Consider the following 12,632-nt stretch of genomic DNA (forward strand, 5'->3'; position numbering starts at 1 on the left):
CTCTTTACGCTCAAACGCTGAGTTGATTTTCATGAAGTTTGGAATGGAGATACTTTGAGTCCCCGAAAAGTCGATAGTTTAATCGCAGTAAACATGTATGGTTTCGGGCAATAACATATCTAATTATAGCATATCTGCAGACGATCGTATATTTTACCTATTACTAGAATAAAACCAACTTGCCAAAGCCTCGGTCAAGAAAATTGTTATAGGTCTTTGTCGGTAGGTATCAGTAGCAAATCAGTAGTTTATCCCCTACAGAAAGGCTTTTCATATGGACTTTTCTCAAGTTATTTTTTTTTAATTCATAATGACATTTAGGACAGATTTCCTCCTAGATTTCAATCAAATATGTCATGTTGACAGACAGCAGTTGTAACATAAACAATCATGATAAAAATGAATAAAATTATTACAAGTGAAAATGCTAAGTAGCATACCCGACTCCAATGTGCATGGCGATCAAAATTGTAAGACATTTCATTAACATTATAAACATTTTAGTAAGCCTACAAAACATAGTTAAACAAAATGCAATGAGCAAACAGCAGCTTACAATTGAAGGGATTTTTACAAAAATTACATAACTTTTTCTTTTAATTATTAAAAATATATTAAAATCTGTTAAAACGTTTGAAAGCAATAGTTCCACAGTAGAGACACAAAGACAGACTCGTTCTCAAAACCTTCTTTTGAAAAAATGAATAGATTGCTTAAAATAATAATAGGTAGTTAGTAGCTACCAATAATAAATAATAACTCCCACACTGGTTTCGGTGACGGTGGCCGGATTCATTGAAGCCAGGCCAATTATGCAGAAGTCATTTTATAGTGTCAAAGTGTGTGCGCAGTACAAGCGCACTCTCTATTCTTTTACTCTCATAACCCAGTGGGACGGAAGACCGACACGACTGGCGAGAGATCAGGCGCAGGACCGACTTTTTCATGCGACACATGGCATACATCTTCTAACTTGTCAGACAAACAGGTGATCAGCCTGCATTGTCCTAATCAAACTTGGAAGTAACATGTTCCCAACGCGGGAATCGAACCCACGACCTCCGAATCAAGAGCCACGCTCTAAACCACTGGACCACGGAGGCGTTAAACCAATAATGTGCTCTCAAATACACCTCAGCTCTCCTTAGCATAAGTAGTACTCGTTTGCAATATCCTACTCCTCTCAGCAGGCTGGATCGGAATCCCTGGTGCGATGGCTGAGCGTGAACGGCGAGGGTTGGGGGCTCGGCCCCACGGCGGTGTTCGCCAGCGCCGCTGCCCTCTACCTGTACCAGGAGCTGGAGACAGCCGTCGGCAGGGACTCGCTGTTGCAGAGGACTCTGCTGGTAAGTGGCTCCTAGTTTGAGAGTAAGGGTTGGAGTAGGCAGTCATGAAATGAGAACTCTGCTGGTAACTTAGAGTAAAGTAAGGTTTGGAGTAGGCAGACGTATTACTTTATTACGTAACGAGTATTAATTTACTCGGGTTGGAGTAGGCAGAAATTGAATTGCTGCAAAGGAACTTTTTGGTATAGGCCGCGCACACTTAGAGATCTCTTTACAAATGAAACGGGCAGAACTTATGTCTGATATAATCAAAATCTAGTCACAAAATTTCATAAAATATGAAATTTTGTGACTAGCCTCGATATTAGATACAAAGCACAGTAAATAGATAAAAAAATAATTAAATAGACTCCTAATACTAGAAACTGGGCCGAATTTTCGAAGTTATACTGCAAGCAAAATACCAAAGGGAAAGATTATTCTTAATTTTGCTGAAAAAAAAAAAGTGATACCCGCGGGAAAGCGTGCATGAAATCACGGGCAAACTCTACATTTTATAATGGTTAAAACTTTACCACAACTTCTCATCTCTATCAAATCAATAAAATCCAAAAATCTTTCTTCGCGAATCTTAATAGCAAAGTTTCTACGAAAATGATGAGCAAAAGTTTGATAAAAAATAATGACGGTGATCCCAAGTGACTTGATCTGTGATAAGCACGTCACGAAGGGCGAACCTTATGCCTTAGGGCGTCGTAGGGCTTCTAAGCTGGGACAATGTCAAGTACAGGTGTTATCCAGTTTAAGCCGACAGTTAGAATATAATTTGTTTAAATTGCTTCTGAGAAACATACGCCAAATACGTCTACAGTTTATTAGCATAATATACGAGCGTACTACAAGTTTATCGGAAAATTTAGTTATGTATGCGGATTTATCTCCTAGCTCAAAAACACGCAAATACACACTTAGCTGTCTTTGTCTGATACGCTAAAAACTGGCTAGACCAACGAGGACAACATTTATGTACCTATATAGTGATTATCTGGAAAAAAAATATTAATTTTTTTATTTATTAATTTATATCAGTCAACTAGATGTCCCGCGCGGCTTCGCCCGCGTAAATTAGGAATTTTACAGAAACCGTACATTTTCCCATAAAAAAATATTTTCCCCGTTTTTCCCGCATTTTCCTGAGTTTCTTCGGTCGTATTAGTCTTAACGTGATAATATATTATATAATATAGCCTATAGTCTTACTCGATAAATGATCAATCTAACACTGAGATAAGTTTTTAAATCGGACCTGTAGTTCCTGAGATTGACGCGTTCAAGCAAACATACTCTTCAATGTTGTTATATTAGTAAGTACCTGATGGACTTGTGTTACAGGTACCAGACAACGAAAATATATTTAATACTTTTATACTATACATATATTTAAGATTTTTATTATATGATACACATATTTAATACACATCCATGACCCAGGAACTTTGAAAACTTTTTGTTCCGTCGGCGGGATTTGAACCCGCAACCTCCGGCTTGAGCTACCAACGCGCTCACCACTGAGCCACAGAGGTCGTCAAACTATTTTTAGACATAAAATAAAGATTTTTTTTAATTATCGCTTGACAAACTCGAGTCTCGATCTAAAAGACTATGAAATGGTATAATATGGTAGTGATGATGATGATGATGATGATGATGATGGTGAATGTAATTTGCATAGTAGCATATGGTTCCTGTTCTTAAAACAACGCCGAAACTCCCAAACTTGTATCTATAAAGAATCAAGAGTTCTCTCAGCACCTTCCGAACCACGGTATACCAGGTATATCTCGGTGCAAAATCTTACTTGTTGGTAGCATATGCTTAGAATACTTCTCACGTAACCGAAGTCACCACACGTCTCCCTATAAGTTTTGAGGAGTTCCCTCGATTACTTATGGATCCTTCATCAGATCACCACTTTTGTGAATATAAAAATCGGGTAACATACGGCGGAGTAATCGTTGAATATAAGAAAACGAACATAACACCTCCCCCATTTTGAAAGTCGGTTAAAATTGTAGCCTATGTGTTATTCTGATGTATAAGCCATATTATTGTAAAGTTTCATTAAAATCCGTTCAATAGTTTTTGCGTGAAAGAGTAACAAACATCCATACATCCACACATCCATACATCCAAACAAACTTTCGCCTTTATAATATTAGTAGGATGTAGCCTATAATATATTATCACGCTAAGACCAATAGAAGCGGAGCACCAATGAAGAATGTTTCAAAATCGGGTGATTTTTCCTATTGTGCTGCGTAAACGATAAAAGTTTCGCAAAAATTGGCAGAATTTTCTTTATTTACCCATGAATTAGTTACTCTCTCGGGTCTGTGGCTGTTTGGTTGTTCGTTTTGTTCGGTGTTGCTATGTGTCTGTGCGGATGATTTTCTTGCTCTCTGTATTCGATGCCTATCCCTATTCTGGCTGAGGCGAGCCTCACGCTCTACAGATGATTCTCTTTCTCTCTGTATCCGAATTCTATCATTTTTCCGACTGAGGCGAGCCTCACGCTCTACAGACGATTCTCTTTCTCTCTGTATCCGAATTCTATCATTTTTCCGACTGAGGCGAGCCTCACGCTCTACAGACGATTCTCTTTCTCTCTGTATCCGATTTCTATCACTATTCTGGCTGAGGCGAGTCTCACGTTCCGTTGACGATTCTTCATCTCTTGCTGAACGTGCTCTTTTGGCATTCACTGTACTACGACCTAAGCAACAAATAACCCAATCGCAAAGCAAAAACAAAAGTCCGTTTTTCTAACGCAAGTCAAATATATTTTTATCGACAATTCAGAAACCAAAGAACCAGAAACAATGAATATCTGAAAGAAAGCGCTGTGGTTGCTCCTCTGCGTTACCGTCTGCACAACCACACAATGACGAAATACACTATCTACTACAATAACATAAGCCCGAAGCTTATGAGAGCCCCCGGCCGGTTCTGCCGTAACCGCTATGTCCCTCGGCCGCCGCCGCGCGACATATTTTTTGATTCCGCGTAAGTTTATACGTTTGAAAACTTCTAAAGTATTGATCGAAATTGTATAGTGTAAAAGACAATTATAATCTACATTTAATGTCTTAGCTTCCAAACATGTTTATTTGGATAAGGGTTAATGTTGTAAATTGTTAAAATCGCTTCGTAAATAAGCCATTATTTTTCGTAAAAAGTAAAGAACAAAAATGGCTATTGTGAGTTATCCCTAAGAAATAGACATATACCATCGCGGACTTTTTTGTTTACCTAATTAAGGTGTACAATACTGTAGTACATTATTTTGATCTATCTCGTAGGGTTTAGCCAGCGTTTGCAATATAAACGCAAAAAAATGAATTTATTTACGACATAACATTAGAAACCTCTAAAATTATCAGTGTTTCTCTACTATATTATGCATATGTTATACATATAAACCTTCCTCTTGAAACACTCAATCTATTAAAAAAAACCGCATCAAAATCCGTTGAGTAGTTTTAAAGATCTAAGCATACATACACACATACAGACAGCGGAAAGCGACTTTGTTTTATACTATTTAGAGATGATGATGCCTGATGATGATGGTGGTGTTACAGTCCACCATGGTGCTGGGCATGCTAGCGCTGATGGTCCACCTGTGGGTCTGCGCCATGCGGTTCTTCCAGTACTACCTCGATACCGTTATTAAAGACGTAAGTTTATTCTCGTACTTCTAATATCCATACTAATATTAATAGATAGACGGACATACTTTGTATGTCTGTCTATCTGACTCCTCTTTTACTTAACGCAGTGTTTCACAACCATTTTCAGCTACGGGTCCCTAGGGAATCAAGCTCAGTTTTCATAGAGCCCTTAGTAAAATAAATAGCAAAAAAATCGGAATATGTATGGTCCAGAGATTACACCGCGGACCCCCATACGTATAATATATACTCGCTGACCACTAGATAGGGGTCCGCGGACTACAGTTCGGTAAACAATGCCTTAACGAATTATGTTGTTATATTATAATATATTATAGATTGTGATTTAATAATAACCATGGAATTGTTTTTTCCTTGAAAAAGAAGCTACGGATCCCCTTTCAGAGCCCCGCCATGCTCCTCGAGGTGACTAAAGCGAGCCTCCTCGGCGACCGCTCTGAGCTGGTGCCCCTGGGCTCCCTCACCCGCTTCGTCCGCCAGCAGCAGCCCCAGATCCACGTCACCCTGTGCTGGTTCATCGCGCTCTGCTACGCCGACTACGTCCGCAAGCGATGCTGCCAGCGGTTCACCCTGCCGTATTTGGAGGAGTGGTAATAGACATAGAGAGATTCAAAGGCGGCGTAAGGCGTGGGAGACGTGGATCACCGCCTCCAGCCTCAGGGTCCAAGGGGCCTCGAGCTCATTGGACTGGATTTTTTGGACTAGTTTTGATACTCCATGTGGGCCCCGTGCGAGTTTCTTACGCCGGTTCTTCTCGCCGGGCTAGTTCCCGAACCGGTGGTAGGCATCATGTAGACGTTCAGAGAATATTTGCAAAAATTTATTCTGAATAAAAAAGTTTGAGTTTGAGTTTAATAAAAGTTTTAGTATCGACACAATCTTTCTCTCGAGAAAATCCGTCTCCTTGCATCATCCTTCCAAAAATAGGTATAACATGTATCTTGGCCACATCAAAACATCTTGCCCCGCCACTGGAGAGATTATACCGATGATCACGCATCACGTGCATGAGGGACTGGCGAATGAGATAGGTAATTAGTTAATTAGTTAAGAGGAGTCCACACCGCCCTTTTTTCCATACAAACGTTGTCCCCTGTTTCCTCCCTGGATAATGCTAGTAGAGTTATAATTTCTTTCCTGAATATCTACGGCCACTAATACAATGTCCCTATGTTTTCTTTTTTTTTTCATAATTTAATTATTAAATAAGATATGCACGTTCAAAAACCCAAACAAAATGGCCAGATTTTCCGCTGTGTTCAAACATCCAGAAAACAGATTTGGCTAGATTATACAAAAAAAAAATATATAGGAACACAGCTCAAGCCTTTATTTAATCTTTAATGAAAAAAGTACTTAAATCGGTTAAGTTTTGGAGAAGGAATCAGGGGACAACGAATCGTTGATTTTCTGGATTTTCTGCAGTTGTCTCTATCGCGTTCTGCGGTACTCGTATAAGCTTGAGGTAAGGGAGACAGGTATAGATATTACACGTACTTTTTTTCATTTCTCTAGCCCCTGGTGTATCCTCATAATGGAATCAGGCGTTATTCTGCGGAAATCCATAGCTTAAAATTTAATTTGTTATTATTTTTAGCAATATTCCGCGAAATAAACTGGACTCTACGAACAACGTCCGTTCAGGGAACTTAACGGACGTTGTTCGTAGAGTCCACATCCTGAGGATGCTCCGGTGTTGGGGCGAAACGCGCGTCGAGGTTTTTAACCTGCATGGTGGTGAGGGGCCTTGCACGGATTTGCCAACATTATTGTTTGTGTCTTGCATGCGAGTGTAGGCAGTGTGGGAGGAGAGAGGTGCTGTACGCATAACTGTTATAATAACAAATTAAATTTTAAGAATGAGATACCTCCAACTAAGGAGTAAGGCAAAACTGGGAGACATGAGACATGACACAAAATTCATATTGGCACACAACATTTTCGTGCCGTGTAGTTGCAGTGCAGATGGCACGGTATTGTTTTTTTTTTGTAATGTTACATGATATTCTTATGAGTTATTGTGCAGGCAGGCGGCGCTGCAAGTGCAGGTGGTTCGTGGGGTCCAGGGTGCGGTGCGGCAGGTCAACAGCTTCGTGGACGCCGTAAACTCTCGAATCCGCACCTGCGCACCTCCACCCCCAGCGTGCACGTGGGTTTTGCAGTAATCTACAAATCTGTAACAGCTAAACTCTTATGAGAAGAAACTGTGTATTACATGCGTATTACATGTGTATTACAGTATCTAAGTTATATGCCGTATTAGCCCGGCCACACATTGTCCGAATTCTGATCAGATCAGATGAATTTCGCCGGATCGCCACCCCGCACACTTCCGGCGAGTTCGAGCTCACTCGGCTCAGTACAAAATGTAAGAGACAGCGCGAACGTTCAACTGTTTCGTATCAGAAATTTCGGACAATGTGCGGCCGGGCTTAAAAGATAGAAGCTTATTCTGACGCACATTAAGTGTCATTTTTAATGATTACGTATTTTTAAGTAGATTTAAATGTAATATCAATACATTTTTGACAAATTCAGCATTCAATTAAAGTTAATAATTAAAGAGTTCTTTTGTGCTTGTTCATAAACAGTCTAGTGGACGAAGCAACGAGATCGAGTTGCAGATCTTGCGCAACAGCCACAAGCATACCGTGCGCAAACGAAGCGGCCACAACCGCGAGCGAAGCGGCCACGGCTTTCAAAAGAAGAGCAGCAGCCAAGATCTTCGATGGAAGCGAAGCAACCGAAGCGGCCAGGCTCGAACGTGCAGTGACCAGTAAAACTAACCTCATTATTGAAAACCTTCGCACGTATATAGCGGTTAGCATTTTTAATGGACTGAAATGTGATTTTATAAAAGTGTCGTTTATTGCATTCTTCACAGTTCATTAATCAAAAGACTCATAAGGCTTCTATAGCAAAAAATAAAACTACTGGTAGCTCTATTCACGTTAAGGTCCGATTCGACCAAACTTGAAGTTACACGAATATAACAGCTACAGCTTACTCAGATTAAGAAACAGTTATACTCGAGTAAAATTTTACCCCAGTTTAGTTGAATCCGCCCTTAGTATTAGCGGTTAGTCTACTTTCAGAGTTAGCCTTTATGAACTTACTGTAATATGAAATTTTATCTTTTTTTACACAAATAACTATTAATCTCTTGCAGGAAACTAGGTGTGCCTGCGCAGGCGGAGAGCAGGCCAAGAATGGTACAGCCGCATGCAGACAAGACTCACCCTCTGGCCATGAAAATCAATGATATTTGTAATGTTTCATAAAATATTAATTCAAGCAGTGACATTGTGTTTTTCTATTAAATATTTGTACCTAATAGTTTTGTATATTCTTTTATCCAATGGTAGGATTCCTACCATTTTACCAACAAACCACCCTGCACAGAACTTAGCTATTCATCTTTCTATTTCTTTTACTTATCTTGCTTATCTCTATCTGCTACCGAAAAAAAAATTTTACGAATATATAGTCATAATATACAAAGTTCTATAAATAATAATAATTATTGAGTAGTAAAAAAGTTAAGTTTCATTGTACACAAATTGTAATTATGACAATATTATAATGTCATCAACAAAATATGTCAACCATATTTTTCTCTATGATGTCAACAAAAGAAGTATCACAATTTATCTACAATCATGTATTGTAAAATGAAATAAACAGTTATTTTTTACCCAAATGCATAAATCCCGGTCATGATAACTACCAACTACATGCAGACTAAATATATACAGGTCAGACTAACATTTTTTAGGATTACCTTCAGTTATACTCCGACCACTTAAAGCGTGACGCTCGTAGCATATAAATGTATGCTACGAAGGTCGCGCTTAAACTGGTCGCACTCTAGTATCGGCAGACTCTAGTATAATAAAATTACTAATGCGTAGCTGGCCTGGTTTCAATGAAACCGGCCACCGTCACAGAAACCGGTGTGGGAGCTATTATTATTATTAGTTATATTATTAGTGAAAGAATTTTTAAAATCGGTCCAGTAGTTCCTGAGATTATCGCGTTAAAACAAACTCTTCAGCATTATAATATTAGTATAGATATAGATCTACTTTGGTCAAACTGATGGGACGTTTACAGCTGGTGGAGTGGCTGAAGTGCGACGAGAGCAATGTGTCTGTCGTCCCCACTGTGCTGTGGGCGGTGGGGGCGGCGGCGCTGGCGCACCGTCTCATGGCCGCCATGTTCAAACGGTTCATCTTCCGCCGTGTGCCGCTGTGGGAGATACTGCTGCAGGTATTACCAAGGCCGCAGCAGTGGCGGCTTTACCCATTGCGAGGCCTCGGGAGGACGGTCTTTGCGAGGCCCAGGGCGGAAGGACTTTGCGAGGCCCTTTGTCTTACGAAAAAATACCTTACGACTTGCTAGGTTCCTGCAAGAGCGAGGCCCCGGGCGATTCCCCGGTTCGCCAACCCCGAGGGCCGCCACTGCCTCCTAGAGAGCTGTTAGTGTTTACATTAGAGCTACGGCCACAGATGACGAGTAGTGAGTTTAGTACTATCAACTATGGGAGGTAGGGAAGTGAAGTTTCATCATAATGCTAATAAGATGGAAGACGACGTCACGGGCGCGCTTCGCTCGCTTGTTACGGATAATAAGAGCGAAGGCTCCAAAGAAAGAACTTCTAAGCGAGGTGCAAATAATATGCTTGGTCAGAAGCCCACTGTTTGGGGACTTCCATTCAAACCCATTACAATCCATCTATCGGTATGTTTTCTTGTCTCTGATCAGTCTGTTGTTTTCTTTTAGATATGTTGTCGAGAGCATGACGTATTGATTGTTGTATTTAAATTTTCAGCACATGATCTACGTATGGATGCTGATCTACTCCCTCCACTTCTGGGCGGGTCTGGTGCACATTATCAAGTACCTGGTGGAAGTGACGTACAAAACTGTAAATATTTTTACTGGTATAGAAATCAAAAACTAGTAAGAGCAAGACAGACGAAAGCTGAATATTAGAACACAACTAACTGACTAAAACTAGTAGTAGTAGTATAGTATAGTAACTATGTGGAAACACTAGTGGTGACCACAAAGGAAGATCTTCCAAGTTCCGACCGAGCGAAGTGTGGTCGGTCAGGCCGTAGTCCACCAAATTGATTTCAAATGTTGTATTTATGCCGCCTGCGTAGAAAACTTCGATAGATGATTGACGACCTCTGTGGCAAACTGTCATTCCCAATATTTGATCTATCTCTGGTTTTGCCCTACTAGAGATAGGAATAGCTCAAAATTTACATAAAATATATGTCTCTAATGTCTAATGTGAGCTATTCCTATCTCTAGTAGGGCAAAACCAGAGATAGATCAAATATTGGGAACGGCCGTAAGTGGTTGAGCGTGTGGCGACGCAAGCGTGTTCGAATCCCGCCGACAAAACAAAAAGTTTCAATGTTCCCGGGTCATGAATGTGAATATATGTGTATAGTATAAAAGTATTAAATACTGTTGTCTGGTACCCGTAACACAAGTCCTTCAGGTACTTACCACGGGGCCAGACTGACGTAGTATAAAGCGTCCATAGATAGTATGATCTAGCTGTTCCGCCGCAACAATCTAGTTATCTTTGCCTGCCAACTTCTAATGCTGGCTTCTCACGGCGCGTAATATCATGAGCCGCGCCGCACCAGCTCGAGCCACGCGCCGTGTGAAGGGGGTGGCTCGAGGTGACGCGGGCTGGATCGAGCAGGCGCGTCTGATCCGATTGAAGTCGGTAACTTCAAAGGCGCGGCGCGGCGCGGCTCGAGCGGTTCGTGATACATATTTTACGCGCCTTGAGGACGGGTAGCGCAGACTCGCCAGTTAGCTCGTGCTCGCTAGTACAATGATAATATCACGTGCCGTGAGAAGCCAGCATAAGATGGTTTACTCGCCAGGACGGTATGATATCGCCAGAGGACGTAAGCGGATGCCGCACGGCACAGCAGACACTGGTCTGGCTGAGCAGCGCGACGCCGCTGATGCTGCATGTGTGCACGCGCCATACCGCACAACCGCCGGTGGTTATGGTCTGGTATGTCAAGAACTCTTAATTTGTTTGAGTTTATTTTACGGTGTTGTCGATTGGTTAAAAATTTAGCCAATCAAAAGCGTAAGTGAATAGATACATTACCTCCTTATCTGCACTAATGATTCCAGGGTAACCCAGAACCCCCTGTACCGTCAGGAGCTGGGCCCGTTTGAGTATTACCTCAGCCGGCCGCCCCCGCCCCCCACCACGCGTCGCCAGCGCCCCCTGCGACGAGCCTACAGCGACGCCACTGAACTCCATATAGAGATGAAGAAACGACGCGCTTCTAAATCTATATGATTATAAATACTAAAGATTGTAAAGTTCGTTTACTTTTATATCCTGCTAATTTATTTATCAAAATATAGTAAGTATTTTGATAAGGTCAGTTTTAACTGACCTTATCAAAATACACATTTTACTAGCTTTAGCTAGTAAAATGTGTAACGGAAAAGTTAATCATTTTATCCTAAAACAAGTTATGAAGCTTTACTGTTTCCTTTAGTATTTGGCATAATTAAATGGGCAACGACTATAATATTGTACGTATACTAGTGTTACATACTTTTTGATATTAATCACCATTTTATAAATCTCTGTAAAGGACTTTTTAAATTCAAAATATAGTCAGCAACTTGAACCCTGTGCCTCATTCTGTATAAAGTTTAAAAAATTAAAATTAAACGTTTTCTTATCTCACCAACAGATGGTGCTTTTCGAAATTCGAAAATTTTCAAAATTGCATCGCGCGATCGCGATGGCCGCGCGGGGGTATATAAGGCGGCGCGCGGCGGATAACTCATACTAACCTGGCGCAGGGCACACCGCGATCACGAAGGCGGCTGCCCCGGGCTGGGTCGACACCCGTCTGTGACTGTATAGGTCGTGCGCATAATTTTTGGTAGTTTGGACTTGCGTTCTGCGCGGTCCAATCAAAATATCAAATAAGTTTACCACTAAAACATGCAACATTTTGCATAATATTAGCAGATATTACTACAACCGCAGCTTCGTTCCTCGTTTTATCCTATCAAACTGTAAAATAGTATTCTCATGTTTTATCAAACCAACATAATAAACAGCATAGAAAACTGCCTGGATCGTAAGACAGCGGATAGAAAGAATTTTAAAATGCCTAACAATTATTATAGTTATCTGCTTTAGCTTGTGCAAGAATTTTGCGCTAAATTATTATTTTTACATGCTTATTAAAGACTTAACGCTTCCGTGGTCCAGTGGTTAAGAGCGTGGCTCTCGACTCGGAGGTCGAGAGAGAGAGTCGTTGGAAACATGTTATTTCCAAGGACAATGCAGACTGATCACCCGATTGTCTGACAAGTAAGATAATGCATGCGTCGGATGGGCATGTAAAAAAGTCGGTCCTGCGCCTGATCTCTCGCCAGTCGTGTCGGTCTTCCGTCCCACTGGGTTATGAGAGTAAAGGAATAGAGAGTGCTCTTGTGTACTGCGCACACACTTGGGCACTATAAAATTACTCCTGCGTACCTGGTCTGGGCACGTACCACGAAACGATTTTAAGATTCAAAC

At 41.0% G+C, this 12,632-nt stretch overlaps 1 protein-coding gene and 1 pseudogene across 1 annotated transcript; both read left to right on the plus strand.

Moving 5' to 3' along the window:
• Positions 1-366: 366 nt before the first annotated feature.
• On the plus strand, positions 367-11,401 carry LOC121733348. Its single transcript, XM_042123563.1, has 10 exons — positions 367-470; positions 1,188-1,346; positions 4,928-5,023; positions 5,423-5,628; positions 7,065-7,187; positions 7,630-7,858; positions 9,152-9,307; positions 9,870-9,965; positions 10,951-11,087; positions 11,213-11,401. Exons 1-10 carry the CDS (start codon positions 450-452, stop codon positions 11,382-11,384), a joined length of 1,395 nt encoding a protein of 464 aa, XP_041979497.1. The 5' UTR covers positions 367-449; the 3' UTR covers positions 11,385-11,401.
• A 484-nt stretch (positions 11,402-11,885) lies between these two features.
• LOC121733477 lies at positions 11,886-12,017 on the plus strand (annotated as a pseudogene).
• The last annotated feature ends 615 nt before the right edge of the window (positions 12,018-12,632 follow it).

This window comes from Aricia agestis, chromosome 13 (genome assembly GCF_905147365.1).
Source record: "Aricia agestis chromosome 13, ilAriAges1.1, whole genome shotgun sequence".
In the NCBI taxonomy this organism is placed as follows: domain Eukaryota; kingdom Metazoa; phylum Arthropoda; class Insecta; order Lepidoptera; family Lycaenidae; genus Aricia; species Aricia agestis.